The sequence below is a fragment of the Scophthalmus maximus genome, chromosome 19, assembly GCF_022379125.1.
Source record: "Scophthalmus maximus strain ysfricsl-2021 chromosome 19, ASM2237912v1, whole genome shotgun sequence".
Lineage (NCBI taxonomy): Eukaryota > Metazoa > Chordata > Actinopteri > Pleuronectiformes > Scophthalmidae > Scophthalmus > Scophthalmus maximus.
The window spans coordinates 4750500-4772482 of NC_061533.1; the positions used below are offsets into that span (position 1 = coordinate 4750500).

The following is a 21983-nucleotide window of genomic DNA, read 5'->3' on the forward strand; positions in this document are numbered from 1 at the left end:
TTGACTGTGAACAATGAATTTTTGATTTGGGGACACATCCAGGGGACACATCCAGCGAGCAGCAGATGACCCTTTAGTGTCCTCAACGGGTCCACCAGGAGAGAAACGTATTCAATTGAAAGTTGCCATAGAGACAAAAGACAGAGCACTCTTGTCTCAGAAATGTTGGTGAGAGTCAAGATGGGAGAACACGGTAGGCGCAGGACAAACCGGTGACGTCCGGTGAACGGTTCCTCGAGAGGTCATTCACCGTGAATTCGCGGATGTTCGCGGCCCAGCTCTCCCGCTGTGACAATACCAGTCCCTCCTCTTACTGTAGACGGCAAATAAACGCTCCGATCCACATACGGAATCATTTCCCAAGTCTCCGTAAAGGACTGGGTTGTTGGCTCAACAGGCCGGCGGCCAACACACAAGACGGGAGGCGAGATGGAAGAGAGATGTGAATTGCGGATAATGTGTGCGATGAGGAGGAAATTGCCGGCCACCACATAGAGATACAGTCGTGCAAACAGAACATATCCTGCGCGCACGCACACACACACACACACACACACACACACACACACACACACACACACACACACACACACACACACACACACACACACACACACACACACACACACACACACAGCAATTCCGTTTGTCCTTTCTCTAAAGGGCAAAAAGGCAAAGGGTCTAAGGGGAAGATTTATAAAAAAGAAATAAAAAGAAACCAATGTAATTTTAACCGGGGGAGTCTTAACTTTGAGCCGTGGGCGATGTAACGGGGCTAAGCGGGGGCTTTGCACAGCGATCCACGTGGTGTGTGGCTTTACGAGAGGGCAGATGGTGCCACTCAAGCAGGAAGTGATTGACATAATGACATGGCCGACCGCGGAACGTGGGTGTATGTGTGTACTGGGGGTGTGTGTGTGTGTGTGTGTGTGTGTGTGTGTGTGTGTGTGTGTGTGTGTGTGTGTGTGTCCAAAGATACATCCTCAAAGTGGATTCAGAGAAATCGTTGGGTTTTTTTGATAGACACTGTTACTCATGTGTGTGTGAGTGAGAGAGATATCAAGGAATTGCGCTCTGTTATGTCTGCATGTCGCAACACTGAGAGACAGCTGACGCCCGGCCAACTGCCGGTCTCATGTCGCTGATCGTGTCGGAATATTTGTACTCAGTGCTCAATATCACACACACACACACACACACACACACACACACACACACACACACACACACACACACACACACACACACACACACACACACACACACACACACACACACACACACACACACACACACACACACACACACACACACACACTTCACAGGTTGTATACATGCTGATGCAGCTCCGCTCGTGTGCGTCATCCGAAAGATAACACAGTGAAGTGTCCGCCGACATCCCTTTCGGCCTGTTCTGATAAATTTGAGGTAAGTATGTTTTTTTTTTCCCCATACTGGGGGAGAAACTTGGGAAGAAGAAGAGGACAAGAAAAAACAGGGCCGCAGTGTCTGAAGTGACGTCGTTTGTCATCAATCGGGAACCAAAGTGAGCCGGAGGGTTTGGACAATTTTCCACTGTGATGACGTCAAGAGCGAGGTCACAGGCGATACACAGGCACTAAGTCGCGTGTTTGATTCCTGAAACGGACAAAGCTGCATGTGTCCGGTGAACATGACACCCAATGCCCTCGCTCTCTCCATTTCATAAGGGCCAAAACATGCACACTTGTACGTGGAAAGGCCGGACATTCATTTCTGCGCTTGTCTAAGGTGAGAAAAGTTTCTGTATGGAAAATAAATATTCTTGCCAATCAATCAGGCCGTGTATGAAACGAGGCCTAAATGCGACTCAAGTTTCCACTAAGGGGACAAAGATCAGATCACAATACAGAAATGGCACGTTTCCCTCATATGTCATATGTGATATTTCACGTTATATTTGTCTGTGGGTGCAAGTAAACTAATCTAACAGAGACCGATACTTTTCAGTTGACCACAAAATATTCAATCTCATGCCATCAGCGTGCTATGAAGCAAATCATAGACATTTCAACTTTTACTTTGAAATGAGTTCTCAGTTGGACTGAGCCATTGATTCCAATACTGCTCGATTATCTCCGATACTGGAGACGGCTGCATATGGCACATCAGAGAGAAATGCATTTACTATCTTTTAGATAAGAGAATTCTACAGTGTATATGTCGCAAAGAATATGCAATCATATAGTATTTCAAAAACGGAAAAGTTCCAAGGTGCTATTATGATGAAGAGAAACTGAATGTGATGGCAACTGGAAGGTTTTGTCTTTTAAAATTGGTATAAAAAAAAGTTGAAAGAATACACTATAGATTCTTATGAGATTATCATTTTTATAAAATGTTTTATGAGACAACTGCTGCCTTTCTCTTTCAGTAGTCTGAACACGAGTCAAAACTTCTCCCAGTAAGCAACAAGTGAAAAGAGGGAATCATCGGATTATGCAAAATGGAGAGTGTAAAAAAAAGAAAAGGAAAAAGAATAAATAATTCATGAATGGGGTTGAGGGAGATCTGATTTATCGTACACGTGTGAGTGAAGTGGATGCTCGACTACTGTACAGGAGGTTAGTGTTAATCTTAAAGTCTCATTTGTTAGTATTTTTTTGGTTACATTGAGCTTTCAAATGACAAATCAAACCTGTGGCAGTCCCGAGAGGAGAAACGCTGGAGTCTTCGGAACATTTAAGGCAGGAAGTGTTCAGAAATTCTTCAGATCTTTAAAAAAATATATATATAAAAAAATAAATAAATAAACACCCGCAGGGCGTGATTCTGTTTCATAAACAGGTTCACAAACGTGTTTCTTCCCTCCTCGAGCAGCGAGGCCTCCAACTGAATATATAGGATGTTCAATTAACGCCCTCACTACCTCAGCACATACCAGGATTCACTGAGGGGTGACACATACGGCGACCTCAACACCAGGAAACACTACCTGTTATTTAACTCCCGTTCCCGAGCTCGATACATCACTAATCCACAAAACGAACGATTCGTATCTCAACACGTTATATTAAAAAAAAAAAAAAAAAAACATGAAAAGAAACATTCTCACTCAAAAGAAACCCCCTTCCAGTTGGTTTCACCCATGACGTCAGCGATGACATCACCAACACCATAAAAAACGGGAAACTTGTGGGCGGGGCCTCTTTCAAACAGGAGGCATGCTATGGTGGCTCTGAACAAAGGAACAAACAATTGTAAGTATGAAGAGGGAAAGCAACAATTGAACAATCTCCAAACCTGCAGCTTAATAAAGATGATGAAACTGGACTCATGGCTTGTGTGTGTTTGCTTTAACTTACTTGGGCGCCGTGATGTGAATTGTGACGCAATGCTGACGCAAACGAACCCCGGGGATAGTGAGCGAAAGCGATGCTACGTTAGCGATGCTACGTTAGCGATGCTAAGTGATGGCAAAATGGAGCACATGTGGAGAAACACTACGATGATGTGTTAGACGACCTGTAAAGGCAGATTCTCACCCACTCCGTCACACGAACCTACGGACAAATTCATAACATGGTCTGAAACTGTGGTTTTATTATAAGGATTTGACTAAAGAGGTAAAAACCTTCTGATTTTATGAACTGTGAAGCTTTTAGGACTTCAACCTGAGTCATACTCATCATGAAAGTCTCTCTCTCTCTCTCTCTCTCTCTCTCTCTCTCTCTCTCTCTCTCTCTCTCTCTCTCTCTCTCTCTCTCTCTCTCTCTCTCTCTCTCTCTCTCTCTCTCTCTCTCTCTCTCTCTCTCTCTCTCTCTCTCTCTCTCTCTCTCTCTCTCTCTCTCGTTGCTGGTTCTTATTACAAGTTGTTTGTCTATTTTCATCCTTGTACTTCCCCATTACTCGTTCCCTGCAGTACTCATGGCAAAACACCTTGCTAGATGACTTATTGCTTCATGATTCTTCCCCTTTCTATTTGACTCCCCTGATTATTGGAAAGGAGTCAACCGAGGTCGTAATTGTAAAAGAAAAAACAAAAAAAAAACTTTCCAAAAACCTTTTGAGGAACTGTCTTTGTTTTATCGGTTTCATCTTTAAACTATTTATACCTTTTTGCTTGGGGCTTTTGAAAAATGATTTTAATCTAAATGGGGTTTCTTTTGATAAGATGATTTAAATAATAACAATAAAAAATGTCTGCAAGTTTGCTTACATTTGTTTTGCACATCTCTGCGTCTCCTGTTGCTCACGTACGAGCACAGGAAAGAAGTGGATTCTCATGCGTAAAAATGACGCCAGGGCTAGTTTTCCTTGGCTTGTACAATGAAATCGAAGAGGGAGTTTTTTGACAAAACAAAAACAACAAAAACAAGGCTGCATTAGCTCTTTTTGTCTCCGCTGCAGATCCGTGCTCGGATCTTCTTCTCTCTCGACGACTTTGCTGCGAGTTGGAGAAGACGCACGACCAGACACCCCTTAACGCAGCAGAGACACACCTCGTCTTCTCCTCCTCCTCCTCTCCCTCCATCCGAGGGCCCGCTGCTGCTGCTGGAGGAGTGTGTGTGCATGAGAGAGGGGGGGCTGCATGCAGAGTGATGATGACGATGTAGCCCCCCCCTCCCCCCCCCCCCTCCAGCTCGTCACAGCGTGTCTCCCATCGCGCAGTATTTATAAGGCGCCCCGGCGCGCGGAGAAGGCACAACAAGCATGCCTCGTCTCTAGAGGGGCAGAGCGCGTCGCTGCGACTTGGGGAGACGTTGTCTTTTTAATTTTGGATGAGAGAGAGAGAGGCAGAGAGAAAGAGAGGCAGAGAGAAAGAGAAGAGTGCGAGAAGAGTGCTAGAGGAGAGCTGTGCTGTGCAGCCGCTGCCGAGGAGGAGGAGACGCGGGAGCGCAGGAGTTTTATCCAAAAAAAAAGTTCCACCGCAGCAGGTCGTCGCGACCGCGAACCCGGTTCTCAGGGGGTGAGTTCGTGTCCGTCTTATTTCTTTCTTTTTCTTCTCTCTCTTTTTTTATTTCCTCCTCCTGTTTCTGTGGGTTAAATTGGGTGTGCGCATTCCGCTGGTGGATGAGGACGTAGAGCAGCTATGGAGATGGAAGATGGATGGAGCATTCCTCCGAACCATAGTGGCCTCATAGAGATATTGGTGTGTTTTGTTTTGGGGTTTTTTTTATCAATGAGAGAAGAAAGGAAAAAAAGTGTCTCCAGAACTTGTTGCCTCTGACAAAATACCCAGTGGTTTGGTGCTCGATGGGAACATCTTGTGCAAATTTTTTTTTGCCGATTGCACTGATGATGCCTGTGGCAAACATTGGGACCAGAGCAGGCTTCATTTGTTCCTGCATGTTTAGTCTCAAATGATCTTCGTGTCGAGACATACATTGAAATAATGTCGGAATTCTGTATTTTTTTTTGCATTTTGGTATGAACCTACCCGGTAACTGTATTTCTCTTAGCAACGCGCAATCCTGCAGCTGCATATTTGTTTGTGTCTGAACTTCTCTTGACAACAGAAATCAATGAGAACGCATTGGGTTTTTTTAATTTTCCTTCTGACGGTCAGAAGTTATTGTAATTGTGGATGTTTTTTTTTGTCGTGGTGATGATGTGAAACCTGACCTCAAAATGTGTCTGGTTTTCTTGTTGCCTGTCGCCTGATGGGTGATGGCGACACCATGCAGGCACAACTAAAGCCTCCTGCTCGTTCCTATGTGTTCGTTTGATGCCCAATCCGGTCTGTTTTACCCTCACGTTGTCACCCCCCCACATCATATGCAATACGTGCGTGTGTGTTCACCCCCAAGGACGGGGCACACGGATTAGATGCTTGACTGTGTAAGACCAAACGGTTTGGATAAAACAGGGGCCCCCTACCAGACAAAATACCCAGTCAATGTTTTAAATGTAATCTAGTAGATATGACAGTAGAAAACGACCTTTAGTGAATAACAGATATGGATATCAGTGAATCGTTCTATGGAGCAGGTGAGAACTGTTGTGTAAGCGATGGTTAAGGCTTTGATGGCGTTGTAGTTAATATTCATGGCAAAATGTTAAAGGAACCCGTCATATCCAGGGCATATTGCCATTAATATTCACATCACTTATTGATCATTTCTCATCTCGATATATATATATATATATATATATATATATATATATATATATATATATATATATATGTGGTGCAGCTACAAAGAGTGCAGGATTAAAGGGGCGCGTTTAAGTTATTCCCCCGAGCCCCCAGGGGCAGTTCAGCTGCGTCTCGCTGACCTGTCTCACTGTTATGCAAAGTGTCCAGTGGATGCGAAATTAAACTGCAGGTTGAACTCAAAGACTTTGTGTGTGTGTGTGTGTGTGTGGGGGTGGGTGTCTGTGTGCGTGCGTGCGTGCGCGTGCGTGCCTTTGCAATCTCACTTTGGACATGGGCTCCGGAAGAGCTCCTGGGCACTCCGTCTGATCCGTGACTGAAGGGACGAGTTCAGAAAGCATCTGTCGAACTGTTGCAGTCGGAGGAGCAGGGATCTGTCGTCGTGGTGGAGCGCTGACCTTGGTGCTGAATTCTCTCCCCGTGTTGTGAGGCGCGTCCCTGTCCTCCAATACCGACTGCGTATTTTACGCGCACGGTGCCTTTTTTTTTTTTTTTTGGACACGGTGTTCAGGCCACCCACGCTGCTACAGTAGATGTGTCGATTTCAGATATGCTTGTTGTTGCTTTGCATCAACTGCGGGAAGGAGGAATTTAACTGATGCGTGGGAGGAGCGCGTCTTTGTTTTGGGGGTTTGTTCGCATAAAGTTCATTTCAAGTGCGGCGACAATGGACGCGCAGGGCGAAATAATGGGGACTAGGGATTTAGTTAGGCGAGTGCCTTTTTCTCATAATCTCTGTCTCAAAAGTTCACTTTGATTGTACAAACGAGGCTGAGACGCGGGAGTGATGGATGAGTGAACCCTCGAAGGAAACATGACAAGCAACGATCAGTGTGTCGGCTCCATTGTATAGATTAGCAGTGGTGGAAAAATACTGCATTGTGTTCAATGTTATGCGTTCTAACCAGAAAAATAGACCTTACATAGCAAAAGTGAAATGATCTATTATTTAGAATGCCCCCCTGTCAATGGTATTAGGCTGTGGGTGCATTAACCTGTTTACTACTGCTGGGTTGTAATTAGGGATGCACCATCAGGTCCGATGCTGTCCTCATGTACTTGTACTCATAAAACTACTGCGATTACTACAGCACCAGATACCACCACGGCAACATAGTGTACTCCAGACAGTTCAGCGGGTCGGAGGCATTAAGCGGAGGAGGCGCATCATCAGCAATTTGTAGCAATGCAAACTACAAAAAACTAAAAAAAAGCTTGTACAGCACATTAAAAAGCCGGGACTCCACAAATTTTAAAGGTATATTTCTTCTTTTCGGTATCGGCAAGTAGCTAAATGTATGTACTTGTACTTGGTCTGAAAAATTTGGTATCGGTGCATCCCTAGTTGTAATTATGTTAAATAAATGTAGCATGAAGAGTTAAAAGTACAATATTTTCCTCTGGAGTTTAGGAGAGCACAAGAAGCAACACAAAACAGGTTTTTTTTTAAATTTCTTTGTTTGCCTTTGAAATGTGACACACCGATATAGTTATGTCCCTGTAATGAACATGTAGAGAATCACAAAGGTACAAAGTATTTCTGATCAGCCGTATAACAGATTTTTTTTCCTCCATCCGTAGCACAACAGGACTAAAGGATCTGTGATCCATCTATTACCTTCTGCATACACTCTGCTTTAATGACTTATACATATCCTCTTTGACGCACTGTGTCAAGGTGATTGCGTCCAAAACTAATAGAGCCTCGGTTTTTCTCTTTCTCTCTCTGTTGCTTTTCAGAAACCTCCCTGAGAACGCACAGATACTCACAAAGGAAGCAGACACACGCACACAGGCAACATGCAGGAGTCGGAGCCCACCGTGTGCCAGCTGCAGCCCAACATCATCTCGGTGCGCCTCTTCAAGAGGAAGGTCGGCGGTCTGGGGTTTCTGGTCAAGCAGAGGATATCCAAGCCGCCCGTCATCGTGTCGGACCTCATCCGCGGCGGCGCGGCCGAGGAGTGCGGCCTGGTGCAGGTGGGCGACATCGTCCTGGCCGTCAACAACAAGCCGCTGGTGGACCTCTCCTACGAGCGGGCCCTGGAGACGCTGAAGAACGTGTCGCCCGAGAGCCACGCCGTTCTCATCCTCCGCGGGCCCGAGGGCTTCACCACCCACCTGGAGACCACCCTGTGCGGAGACGGCCGCCAGCGCACAGTGAGGGTCACGCGGCCCACCTTCCCGGCCTCAAAGTCCTACGAGCACTGCTCCCCCCTCAGTCCTTTCAGCCCCGGGGAGCAGCAGCAGCAGGCCAACAAGGAGCCCCAGCTCAGGGCCATAGAGAACCTGTCCTCTCCGTCCATCACCCACTCCCTCCTGCAGAGGGGAGGCATACAGGCCCAGGACCCCCTGCTGATGAGGGACGGGGGCCGCAGAGCGCTCCTGTGCAACGGGCTGGAGGAGAACAACGAGCTGCTGAAGGAGATCGAGCCAGTGCTGCGCCTCATCAAAAACAGCAAAAAGGAGATCAATGGAGAAGGCCAGAGGAACGCGGGGAGAAGGGACGCCGAGATCCAAGTGGCCTGGTAATTTGTGATTATTGATCCCTTAGTCAAAGTGTCTTCATGCTCATTTGCTTCCACTGCACAGGTTGCAATTGGAGCCCAGGTAGAGTGAGAATCCGGATTTAGGTTAAGAACTCTGATACGAGAGCTTGTGCCATAGGGTTTCTAAAGAATTTGCCACACTGCAGTACGATTTCCGGCTGCGTTAAAACAGCGGTTCCAGACTCCCTCATTCAGGGTCTCATTCACTTCATTTGACTCAGTGTACAAGTTAAAGCACACCGAGCCAAGTAATTACTGTCTGCACGCTGCAGGTCTGTCCAGCAAAGCTCAATTAAGGTGACGTCGCTTGCGACACCTGTCATGATCGTTTCAGGCGACTGTTCTTAAGCGACCGGAATAACTGCTTCATGTACTGCAGGTCTGAATCAATTCAGTTTTATTTTGCACGGTGCTAAAAGGACAACGTCCATTATCTCAAGGCCACTTTACATCGTGAGCTCGAGACCTTAATGATGTTGAAGAGGGAAACCCCGACAGGTCCCACAATGAGCGAGCACAAACAAATCCCTTCAATTAAACTCCTTCGAAAAAACAATGCACTCGTCTTTGGACAATTCTCCAATGCTTAAAATGGAACGTCTTGTATTTTTTTGTTATGAAGGTCTGGTTTCAGCAACTAGGTGGTTGAGAATTGTGAAACTGGCAACTATAATGTATATTCAACACCTCTCCTTTATTTAAAAAAAACCGAAAAAGTAAGATTGGTTTAAATTGGTTTTAAATGTTCACTTTGCACAAGTTTTTCCAGAGCCAATATTCTGTCTCCAGCTCTCTGTCTAAATGCAGCAGTGCACCGTCGATATTGGCGTCTCAGTTATCTGCTATTGTACTCCCACGACCAATTGAAATCAAATTGAGGCTCCAGTCCCTTTGAATCAATATCTCATGCTTGACCACTCTAGCACAACCTCCCCCTCCTCTTTCATAAACACTGTGTGTGATTCACTGCTTTCTCAAGACGCATGTGCTCTACGGAAAAAAAGACCCACCAAAAAACCTCATAGCAGGGACAGTGAAGTCAGAAATAGATTTTTTTTAAGGCTGTAGATGATGTAAAATCATGCTAAAATGTGGTCAGCGGCAGGGAGAAGTCGGTTAACTTAACTTTGTGTTTCTCTTTTTGGAAGAAGGCTTCTAAATAGAAGCCAATGAGAGAGGCTACTGTGACGAGAATATCCAATAATAAAAAAATTTGTATCTCCGAGTACATTTGTGCAATAACATCTCTGACGTGATATCCAGATGACAATTTGCCTGGAACGGAAATGGCACATAATATAACCGATAGCTTCTTTGCGGAGCGGAGTCAGTCGGACCTAACGACGAATGACACGTGCAACTTATGTCGTTGCTTCTGCATGTTTGAACTCCACCTCCGATTTGCAGGGGACGAAGTGTGCGCTTACACACTGTGGCAATAAAGAGATTCAGTGTGACAGCGAGTGCGAAGGGGAGGCGGGAATGTAAGGATTTACAATTAGCACGGACGCGTGCTCATGAGGAATATGTATTTGTGTGTGTGTGTGTGTGTGTGTGTGTGTGTTGTGTGTGTGTGTGGGGGGGGAGGCTAGTGTGAAAGACGGCAGAAGATGTGTTTGTGTCTGTGGGCGTTTCCAATTGGAGGAAGGCAAACTTGAAGTCACACGCCGATGAGTTTATTCATGTCTTGTGTGGTTTGCCACATCGGCAGCACAGGGATCTCCCCTCCCCCTTCAGTCTCACAGGATGGAACAGTTACAGCTCAGAGTGAGATGTCTCACTGTATGGATGTCTATATGTGTGTGTGTATGTATGTATATATACATATATACATACTTTTTTAGGGGGGGTGAATAGGAGCTGTTTGTATCGTAAAAGGTGCATTTTCATATTCAAAGTTTGTAATCTTAACTCACCTTTTATTGTCCTGTGCACTGTAAAAATAAAATAAAAAATAAAATAAAAATAGCAGAGAAACTAAACAATTTAAGTCTGGAATCTAATGATTGAAATCATAGGCCGCTATGTCAATATACCTTTTTCTATTTGCGTCTCAAATCCCCTTTGTCACTCACAAGGTTTGTTTTCCAACCCACTGCTAGGAATGGACGATAACGCTACTGTCCGCATTCAAAAGGCCCTGCGAACTTAAATTGAGGAACTATAATCAGGATATACTAACTTATCATCCAACAAACAACAAACCCCCGTGGCCTTGTCCATTTTGAAATTTCAGCAAAACGGTCACAACTCCTGAACTGTGAGCTTCCAGAAAATGCCTCCCACTTTTTCGAAAAGTGCAGCTGACGCACATAGGCGAAAGTTGTCCCTCTGCAGCACAGCAACAGGTGCTAATGGTTTGATAAAAGAAAGCCTGATAGATGACAGCCAGGCTCTGTCCACCCACCCACTGTGTCCAGAACAGAGAAAACACCTATGTGTGGGCATGCAGAGCTATCCACATAGGGGAAATTGTGCAGGGATTTCTGATTTAACAGCCTTTTTGGAAGGTGTAAAAGTCTGTTTTGTTCATTTGCGAAGGAAGGAAGGAATGGGGCTTGTTTACTATCTTTGTCTGTTTGCATTTGTGGGCATTGTGTGCATGGTTTGGCCGCGATGTCAAAGCGAAACGAAAGATGCGGTTTTTTTGCACCAGGTGTGAGCTCACACACCTGACAGAGAATTGTTTCTGACTTCCAGGGACCTTGGCGTGGGAAATGGCACATCTCCCCAGCTGGCGCCAGATAACGACAGAATGCTGGAAAACATGCCGGTGGTGTTCAACAACACTGACAAGGTAAAAACGAGACGAATGCTCAACCCCTTGAAGTGCTCTAAGGCGAGGAAGATAAATGTTTAGGAATAAGATTGTGAACCTCTACTTTCCTCAGAGGTCCTTTTTGTATGTTTTTGTAAGAGATCATAGGGCAGGCTTGCTAAGTGACTCTCTGTAGCTGTATAATGCATGTGCATCCATGACTGCTTTTGCCCGCCTCGCTCTCTAGCCCTGTGCATTAATCCACACTATTTGGCCCATTCCATGCTTTCAGAAAGCCGAGCACGCACATCCGTGGTGCTTCTTTGCACACAGTAATGAAGCCCTTGCTTGAGATCCCATCACCTTGGCATTAAATCCTTCCTGTGGCAAGCTGGTGCGGCATTAAATCCAGCTTATGGCTTGTCCACAGAAGGGTCTGGTCACAGGTCTGAGTGTCTGTGACGAGGGATAGTGTCGTAATCTGCACATGGTCCGCGTATATGTGACGCCGCTCGAGTCCCCATCAATGGGACCGGATGTTTCCTGGAGGCCCTAATGAATGCGTGCAGCTGCTGTTCCATCCCGCGCCATCAAATGTGGCCCCTCTTGAAATGATCCAGCCCCCCAGACCGGCATAGGAGAGAGCGTTAATGTGTGCATGCTTGTGAGAGTGTGTGGGTTTGGGAAAGATGGGGGAGCGGGGACATTCAGAGAGGATGTGCATGCGTGACGTCTTTCACACGTCAAAGAAGGTATGTTTGAGAAGTAAAATCAGTGTCCAGCATATGCACTGACTCATGCAGCAGGAAGTTCCCCTGCAGGCATTTTCCGCTAGACGTTGATGACGCTGACGGCTCACTGCTAAATATTCAATTCAATACACTCAAATGGGACGCTAATTCAAATTTAGTTTTTTTGAAAAGCATGAGTAAAACGGTTTCAGAAAATTCAGTCAAATTTTTTCTACCGTTAAATCTGAGGATTTAAAGTGACTCGTCAACGGCCTGCAAATGAGTTCTCTGGCGAAGGATTGTCCTTGTGCCTCCAGCATGAGCTTCTGCTCCTGCATAATTTAATGTTTAATAAGCGTGTTGAAGAGGAAAGGTGGCACAATGTTCTGTCAAATTCCACCAGCTATTGAGTTATGGAGAAAAAAACCTTTAATGATCCATTAAAAGCGGAGAATATGCCTCTGTGGCTCCTTTTTTTTCTTCTTTACACAGTAAAGCTTAATCATCACTGAATAATCTGCCAATTGTCAAACCATATATTAACTTAAAAACATGACTAAACCATATGAATATTTAACTGATAACATGTCTTTCCATTTCTCAGACTGTCGGTCTCATTTTCTCTGTTGTCTTTCTTCCCATTTACCTCCCGTCTCGCGCACATCTTCCTTCATTTCTCATGAGAAGTTTTAATTAACGGGTATATGGGAAAACTCTGACTGCCATAACTGCATTTACCAGAGCGACTGCGGTGATTATGCTCCACTGTAAAATTAACTGTCATCAGATTAGCTTCAATTATCTCAATTTTTTCGCTCCACAGCTCCTCCATTCTGTTTCAGTCGCACCTTATTGACACTGAGGCCTTGTGATTGACGCATGATGGGATTCAAACAATTCCCTCAGCGATATACATGTTACGGAGGGAATATGTATTATTAAGTACAGAATTAGACATGCCATTAAAACAGAGTGGACTTACATTTGTCTGGAAATGCAATTCTGGGAGCTCATTTAAAATTTGACCCCTCTTTTGGTAATCGAAAAGGAACCGAGGGGTCCCAGACTAATACATATTTGAATATTTGACGCAAACAATTTCAACGGACGAGAGCAGAGAGGAGACGCCTGTGATGATGATTCCACGACGTCTGTGAACCAGTGTTGCTGTTTTTAGGGGAGAAATATGAAAGTATTGGGTATCTAGTCAAAGGCTCGTTCACTGGCGGCAGCCTCGGTTGTTTACAAAATCGCTTCCTGTCCGCGTCGTTGTATGAGCCCCGCCCATTTACAGATAATCGGTTGTGATTGGACCGGCAAGTTTTCTGCTGGAGGGACATCACTTCCCAATGGAGACCGTATTCTGGCAGAGCAAAACTGAAATGAGCTCCCAGAATTCATCTGGGTGCCAGACTAGCTATGCCCTAGCTAGTGTTGTTTTGCTAGGTCACACTACCGCTGCTTTACCTGTCAAGCTTTTTGCCGTCACAATGCACATAAAGCTGAAATACCAACAACAGCAAATTTACCTCTCAAAAAATTCATACAAAAAAAATTTAAGATGGAGGTTAGACAAAAGCAAACATGCTAATTAAGCTAACGCAAGCTACATGACTTTTGGTACCATAGACTGTAAACTAAGACGGACGACTCAATTCCTCCCACACTCTGCCCCCAAACTGCAAGGCCACATCACATTCATGTTTAGCAAAAGGTCAATTGAACTTTCAGTGGACAATCGCATAGGACACACGACGGCCGCCCTTTATCTCTACGACTCTGTTGCCCGTCATGTCTACCTCAAATGTAATTTGGCTAATTTAAGTGGTGATTAATTAACTGATCTCTCGCATTCAAGAAATGTCTTTAAGACATTTTTGCAGGGGCAGCAAACCAAAAGATTATTCCTCAGTGACACGACATTTAAAATTTACGAGAGTACACACTGACGTTTACAAGTTGTTCATAGTAATGGGTTTGCCGGGAAAACTGCGTGTAACATTAATAGAAATGACTTTCTTTAATAGAAATGCCAAGGCTATAGCTTCCGGTCAGTGAGCGACAAGTCCTAATATTCAAAAAATACACAACTGCTCTGCTTTTGTTTTCTATTTTTATACGCCAACAGGCCTTTTTCTCTCTGCATCTGACTGTCCTAGTCTGTTCGACTGACACTCACTTTACGGTACAATGATCTTTATTTCCCCGTCCCACAGCCTCGGTGATGACAATGTGCCATATCTGAGCCGCGCAGTGGGGTTTACTGCTGTTTTAGCATGAACACACAGGGACTAAGCTCTTAACTCTCAGTGTGTGCAAAGTCAAATTCAATTCAAGCCTCCTCGTTTCTCTGGGCTGTGTGAGAGGACACAAAAACGACAATGAGACTCAACGGGTCCGACATTGTTGGTAGTCATTTCCCCGGCGAGCATGATGATTGTGTCACTGTTGTGCACGATCGGCTCCACTGTGTGATTGACAAATGCAGCGCCAGATGATGGCAGCGCTTCCAAGGTTTTGGATTGATTACTCTTGATCTTTGGCAATCACTCTCTGCCTCTTTGTGCAGAACGAGTACAGTTAGCTTTGGGGTTAAATTGCAGGTATTCATCAGTCAATAGCTACAGTATTGGAAAACCCATTGAGGCAGAAGTGGCAGGTTGCCATCCACCATGCTGTTCACTGCTGATTGCCTTTATCCTGGTGTGGGAAATGAAGCAGAAAAGGGAAGAGCAGGAGAAAATAAACGGATTCTGTGTCAAAGTCAAAGTCAAAGTGAACTTTATTATTAATCAAAACAATGCAACAGTCGTCACACAGAGGATTAAAATTGTGTTTCCCCATACTCCAAATGTGCAGTAATATATAACACACAACATATAGGATTGCAAGGACAACAACAAATTGAAACCACATATGCAGACAGACAGTGGACATATACATTATCAAAGATAATCACAGTCCCAGAGTATTCAAGTTTTGACGTAAGTTATTGGGGTGCAATAATAATAAAAGGTGCAATATAGAAAAGTGCCAAGTGCAAAAGACTTTAAGACTGTAAGAGTCCTGTTTAAAAAATGCCTTCAGATATTATTCATGGTATTCCTCTCTTAAACCTTGCGAATCAATGTTCAACTTCTGCACTCAGATACACTTCCCACAGTGGGAGGGCTGTGTCATTTTTTCCGCTTGGCGCAGTATGACTCCCCATTCATAAACAACTTACCCGGATTTCATAAAAAAGGGTGTCTCAGAGGTCAGAATGTATTAGGCAGATGTAATGTACTGTAGTACAAAGTCATGAAGAAATGATTCATTCATACCTGTCTGCGTGTCCTCTCCAGCCTCCAGAACAGGACAGGGCCTCACCTACCAAGTCGCTGATGAATGGCAGTCCCTCCAAATGCCCCCGCTTCATTAAGATCAAGAACTGGGAGACGGGCACGGTCTACAGCGACACACTCCACCACGGCACCAGCAAGGTAAGGCGTTTGGCAAAATCATTCCAATTAAAGATTGCAATGATTGAATGCGCGGCCATCTTGGAAAGGATTATGATGTCAAGATTAAAGTCATCCTGTAATGGTCAGAAGTTCTGTTCCAGTGTTGAATGCAGACAGAGTTTCTATTATTTTCCGGACACGCTTTTCTAAATTGGAGATTTAAAACTTTTGACACCAGGCTATTAGAAAAGCAGGATGCAACTGTAATGTAAGGCAACAAAAAAAACATATTCTAATCAAAAACTTAATTCATATTTACTTAATTAAGAATATGTTACATTATTTTGAGACTGTGTTTGTTATTTTGCTGCATGTGTTGACTCTAGCGGTTTGTGTTAGCTGCTCATTATTTTCTCGTTTGGCCTAGAAAATGCCAATCAATATGGAAAAATGTGTTTCTCATAATCATAACTTCCATAAGCCCAAATGTCACATCTTCAAATTGCTTATTTTGTTCGTCCAACAGTCAAAAACCCAAAGAGATCCTTTTTATACTATTATATGAGGTAAAGAAAAGCAACAAATATTGAAGCTAAAAAAAATGGTTAATGGTTTGAAAATTATTTGAATGATAATTTGTCAATCATCAAAATTTCATTCATGAAATGTTTGCTCTAGATGATTCAGTTCTCTGGTAAGGTTTGAATATGTACCTTTGATTAAATGGTGTTCCAAATATTTAATTAGCCTAATTAGCATATGATGGAGGAGGAGGAATTTGGTGACGAATACAAAAATGTAACCAGCAACTACATGACACAAATAAACATCAATTATTAGATGACAAATGCAACAGCTGCCCGTAGAGTTCGTCCTGGTTGATTTATCGACACATTATTAAGAGTAAACATGACGTCTTAATGGGTGTGACGTGAATCGCAAACTGACATGATGTGACATAACAAGAGTGTGTGTCGGTCTCTGCAGTAACAAAAAGACAGATGTGTACAGTTTTCGCACTGGAGGTCGGCAAACAAAGGTGACGGATCAGCAGCTGCAGTGAAAGGCGCTGATCTGTGTCGTCTACAGTATCTCGAAGGCACCGATGAGCAACAGATACAGTCGGCTGAACAAACATTTAGCCTGCAGACTTACCAACACGTCATTTGCAAGTCAAGTGGATTGAAGAACGATAGCACAGCATGGCGTGCCTTTCCTTTGTTTCTCGCTATCCGTTCATACATTAAGAGATGCTCTCGCCTGAACTGCTGGGGAGCCAGCTCATTAGTAGTACCGCTAGAATGCGGAGGAAGGGGGTGTGAGGGAAATGATGGTGAAGCCTATGAAACCATCAGACGAGAGCAATTATGAGAAATTGAAACGTGGCATTTGGTGGCAGCCTGGAAAACCAGACCAATCGGCAAGATCATATTTATTTGCTCTTGCAAATGGGTCTGGCAACCCTTCCCCGTTCAGACCGTTTATGTAAATTATACGCTGAGCGAGTGCCCGCTGGTTACCGTAATTGTTAACGACCAAGATGGCTTCGTGGAGAGAGATGTGGAGAGGTCTTTTGAATTCCTCTATGATGCTAAATGAGCTGGACATAGTTTATTCAAAAGAAAAAAGAACACATTGCCGTACGCTGTAGTCTGATTCATTGTAGGTCTGTTCTGCGACTGTTTCGATTAAAACCCCCGTAAATGTACAATGGGGGTTCCAGGCCAATTCACATATGGTCTGCCGACGGTAGGCTAATTTGGTTTACCCAGAATGCCCGATATAAATGCTTAAGATGTTAATATATAGGCCAGGCAAGGTAATTTCTAAAAGGTATACAAGGTATAATTCCAAAAAATCCTCAGGTAGATGCAACAACTTTGGTAGGAAAAGTTATTTCTGTGATGCATCTTCATCCCCGTTCATCCATCACCGGCTCCGTCCATCCATTTTAATCCGTTTTATCATGCAGCCAAAGTTTCCTCCTCTCGTTAGTAAGCCGGTCTACCGAACGAGGTGAGCCCCGCCGCTGCTTAAGCATTCACCCCCCAAAACACTGCAGCTATTCGTGAACGGCAAACGGCAGCCCTAATTACTCCGGTGACTTATCGGACAGGCGGTTGTGTGCATCCCAATGAATGGCCCGTAATGGCATCTTCAGATTTATTATATATCACTCGCTATATTCGAGGATGATCCGTCTTTCGAAAGGGACAGCTGGATGGCATGAATGCCCAGAGCAGTATGATGAGCGGACGTGCTGGAGCACGAGTGATTCCTTTGTTTTATTTTTATCACTCCCTGCTCTCCTCATCCATTTCCCCACTTTTACCCCGACACCTCCTACTCTTTTCTTGTTTCTCCTGTCCCATCTTTGTTGTTCGCTCTTGTTGTCAGTTATCATCTGTTCAAATTTTTTCTTCATTGTAATTATCTCCGTGTTTTTAATCTCTGTTTTCTTGTGCCGTTTCTCTACTTAGTTTCCTGTCCCATTCTGTTCCCCTTCGTTTTGACCGGCTATGATGTCGCGTTTGTCTTGATCGCCAGCTGTTTCTCTCTTCTTCTGTTTTTGTCAAGTGAGGGTTGGATATGTTGGCAAGGGACACGTAGGAAGTTTATTTTGGATGGACAGCCAGTCCACGTCGTGTGTTTGGACAGTGCAAGTGGGTGGTTGAGTGTAAGGAGCCAATTTTAGCAGCGCCGGGGTCATTGTCAAATTTCCTCTTCGACTGCACGCCTCCGCTATCGTCTCTGCCGTCCGCTCTCGCTCGCTCATTCAACCTAAGCTGGTGAAGGCATTCACGGCAAGCCAACGTGACAGCCGACTTCAACTCTAATCATATTAAACTGACCACACAAGGTCGCTCCCAGCTATGAGCAATTTTCATTTTGCATTTGTCTGTTTTCTTGTTTTTTCCCCTCCTTCCTGAAGGACACCAATCCATGACTCACTGACTTGCTCATTCATTTAAATTCGGGCCAGCCATGTGTGAGCGATAGAATGAAAGAAATTGTAAAAAGAACATCCAATATCCTTTGTATGCGCTCTGACTTATCAAATAAACAAACTGATTATGTATATTATTATTTGAATCGACGGTCTCACGTATCATGATACAAATGGAACTGGAGCTGTTAAACTTGGAATAACGTTCTGTGCTGGTGGATTTTATCTACCAATTTGGGTAATATTTACAGTTTTTTTCTGTTGTACCCTGGGAAATATTGTGAAACGGATGTCAACCCATTGGGAAATCTATCTTTAATGGCTCAAACTTTTTGGTTGGTGTATAATAGGGTTCTTAAGGCAGAAAAATAGAGAGCACAAGTGCAACAACCAACATTTACAATGGCTCTAGTCCAGTGATTCAGATACAATACTAAAACCCAAAAGTTGGTCAACTAAATGGGGTAAACCATCATTAATGCTGTTAGTTACACCATTGCTTTTCCTGCTTTGGCCTGAAATAGGTCTATAGGGTAAATTTTTTAAACTGGGTTGGGACCCTTGACATGTAACCACCTGTTCCCAAAGGACTAAAGAGCTGTTCTGATTATGGTTCACACGACAGCTCAAGTTAAAAGACGAGTCCGAAACAAGTTAAAGAACTTTGGATTTGGGGCGGCGGAAGGCTTTCTTTACAAGTATTTTCCAAGCATCCCCTGTGTCTGCTTCACATCACGTAGAAAACCAGACTTACCTGATTGAGTTGAGGACAAAGGTAATGTGCTAGCTCTGCCTTTTGTAAATTAAGAGGATGCTTCTCTTGTGAGTGAACACTGAAATGTCTCAAATTTGTTTGTAACTCAAGTTGTAGCTTGTGTTAGTGTTGCTGAAAACTGGGAAGTACATTTTGAGGATATTTGCAGATAAATTACACGAGAAGCGTAGCGTATATGCCAACCTGGCTCTTCATTCGTATCCTTGTCACTGAATAAAAAAACCCACAGGCAGAATTCATCCCCTCAGCTGTCATCGTATTTGTCCTTTCAGATGCCGATCTGCACCGAAAATGTGTGCATTGGCTCCGTGATGATCCCCAACCAGCATGTCCGCAAGCCGGACGAGGTCAGATCCAAAGAGGAGCTTCTCCCGCTGGCCACCGACTTCATAGATCAGTACTACACCTCCATCAAAAGGCAAGTCCAGCCTTGTACTATTTGACTATTCAAACACAGTTGAACTGACAACGATGATATGACTCTCTTCCTTTTAGTAATGGTAGAGCTATATAGCCCTCTGTTATTAACGGTTCATAGCGAGGCCTTTTTTGGAGCCATGCACCCCGGCTGTCATTCACCTGCCCTTGTGTTCCGGTCCTGTGTCCCAGGAATGGCTCGAAGGCCCATGTGGACAGGCTGGAGGAGGTCACCAAGGAAATCGACGCTTCAGGAACATACCAGCTGAAGGACACTGAGCTGATTTATGGAGCCAAGCACGCCTGGAGGAATGCTGCCCGTTGTGTCGGGAGGATCCAGTGGTCCAAACTACAGGTATACAGTATGCCTTTGAAAAGCGTTTCTGAGGTTGGCCGCGTTGATGCTACGTACTGTTTTCATGCTGCTTTTGACGAATGAACTTGTCATATGGTTGTTTATAAAAATCATAGTGACTGTAATGATGATAAACATAATTTCTATAGCACTTTTCATAGAATAAAACACAACTCACGGTGGTTTATGAGAAAGAGGTAGTTCAAACAGAGCAACAGATGCTTAGGAACAGAATAAACAGACGATAAAGGATGTCAAAAAACGAATCTTTTGAAAATGTACTCTCATATCTACTGTGATTTTATTTATATAGCCAAACGTTGTGTTTCCCAGGTCTTTGATGCTCGAGACTGCACAACAGCTCATGGAATGTACAACTACATCTGTAACCACATCAAGTATGCCACCAACAAAGGCAACCTGAGGTAAAAACTAAAGAATTTGCAAATACAACTGTTTAACTTCGCAGCCCTTGTTCTCGCCTTTCGTTTTGTTCAACTCTGCTCGTGTTTCTCCGACTGCACTCAGTCCTCTTCCCATCTGTCGCTCCACGTATCTCATCACCCCTTTCTCCATCTCTGACTACCCTGACTTGACCCACTGTCCCATCTGTCAGCGTGCACTCTCGTCTCGTAATGCTGCCTCTGACACTATCTGCGGCCCGTCTATCCGTCAGTGTCTCGCCACCAAATCGTTTGCCCCGTTGGCGCGGCGGCGGACCTTGCTAACAAGCCGTCATTTGTCAGACCTGCACAGCTCTCGCTTACTTTCTGCCCCAAAGTCCCTAATCACATGTGACGTCCCATGTTTACTTCCTTGGATGACGGATAGCTCCTGACTCATTACTACACTTGGCCTGGCCTTCGGAAGAACAGCTCGTATACAGATGTTGATGAGAGTCAGCACAACATTCTGGCTGCGGCTCTCCGTCTGGCCCGCGTTGACATAAATAAACAAAGACATATAGATAAACACGTTCTGTAATTGGCGACGTGTTGCAATAAATTTTTGGGAGGATTTTTTGCTCATTCAAAATCACCTGCCAATATTGCAGAGAGAATTGCAAACATGTTGCAAGACGACTCTGAGTCAGTTGTTTTTCCGATCGGTTAAGCTGAGAGATTATGAAAAAGTTTGTCACAATGTCAGATTTCATCGGTTGCAAGTCAAATAAAAGACAAGGTTGTAAATAGCTGAATAACATATTACTAATCTGTGTTGATATTGTATACACATCTATTTTAAAAGGGTTAAAACCTTGTGTAACAACATAACAAATCTCCATTTGCCAGGTTATTAAAAAAATCCTTTTGGCAGGTTTTTATGATTTCCATAATTATAATGCAGTTCAACATGATTCGTCGTCATTGTCACTTTACTACTTTATATAGCATGGGGCCAATTTGGATCTTATAAATTCATAATTATAATGCAAATGTTGTTAAATAAGTGATATGTCACATTTCACAATTTTTTGGTGTGATTTGAAAATATTTGACTTCAGTAATTATTGTTTATGATTTTCTATCATGTGATTCAACTAAACTGCTTTGGGTTTTGTTTTGTTTTTACAATTTAGCTTTACGGCAAAAAATAATTTTCTGGAAATGGAAACCATGACCGCCACTTGTTACATAACTAGTGGTGGTCAATTAAAATGAACTTTGTCATCCGCTGTAGATGAGGTCTTTTTGTCAAGACTATGCTGATATGGTTCCACCGTTGACACCGTTCAGCAAAGCCAAGTCGAGAAATGGTTTCCTACAGATGTTGAACCGCAGGCACAACTGGCCCAGATTCACAGCAGCTGCACTAACCCGTCAGCGACTTATGACCGGCTTAATGCAGCATTAACACTTTTAACTGGTCATGGCA

The 21983-nt window shown here is 44.0% G+C and overlaps 1 protein-coding gene across 1 annotated transcript in view; it reads left to right on the forward strand.

Annotated features, from left to right (window-relative positions):
- Nucleotides 1-4675: 4675 nt before the first annotated feature.
- nos1 (nitric oxide synthase 1 (neuronal)) overlaps nt 4676-21983 on the forward strand; it is a 38161-nt gene continuing 20853 nt past the window's right edge. The window contains exons 1-7 of the mRNA XM_035640440.2: nt 4676-4948; nt 7877-8661; nt 11383-11479; nt 15516-15653; nt 19609-19754; nt 19946-20108; nt 20442-20533. Of these exons, the coding sequence (XP_035496333.2) occupies nt 7937-8661; nt 11383-11479; nt 15516-15653; nt 19609-19754; nt 19946-20108; nt 20442-20533 (1361 nt within the window). The 5' untranslated portion in view covers nt 4676-4948; nt 7877-7936. The remainder of the gene's footprint in view (nt 4949-7876; nt 8662-11382; nt 11480-15515; nt 15654-19608; nt 19755-19945; nt 20109-20441; nt 20534-21983) is intronic.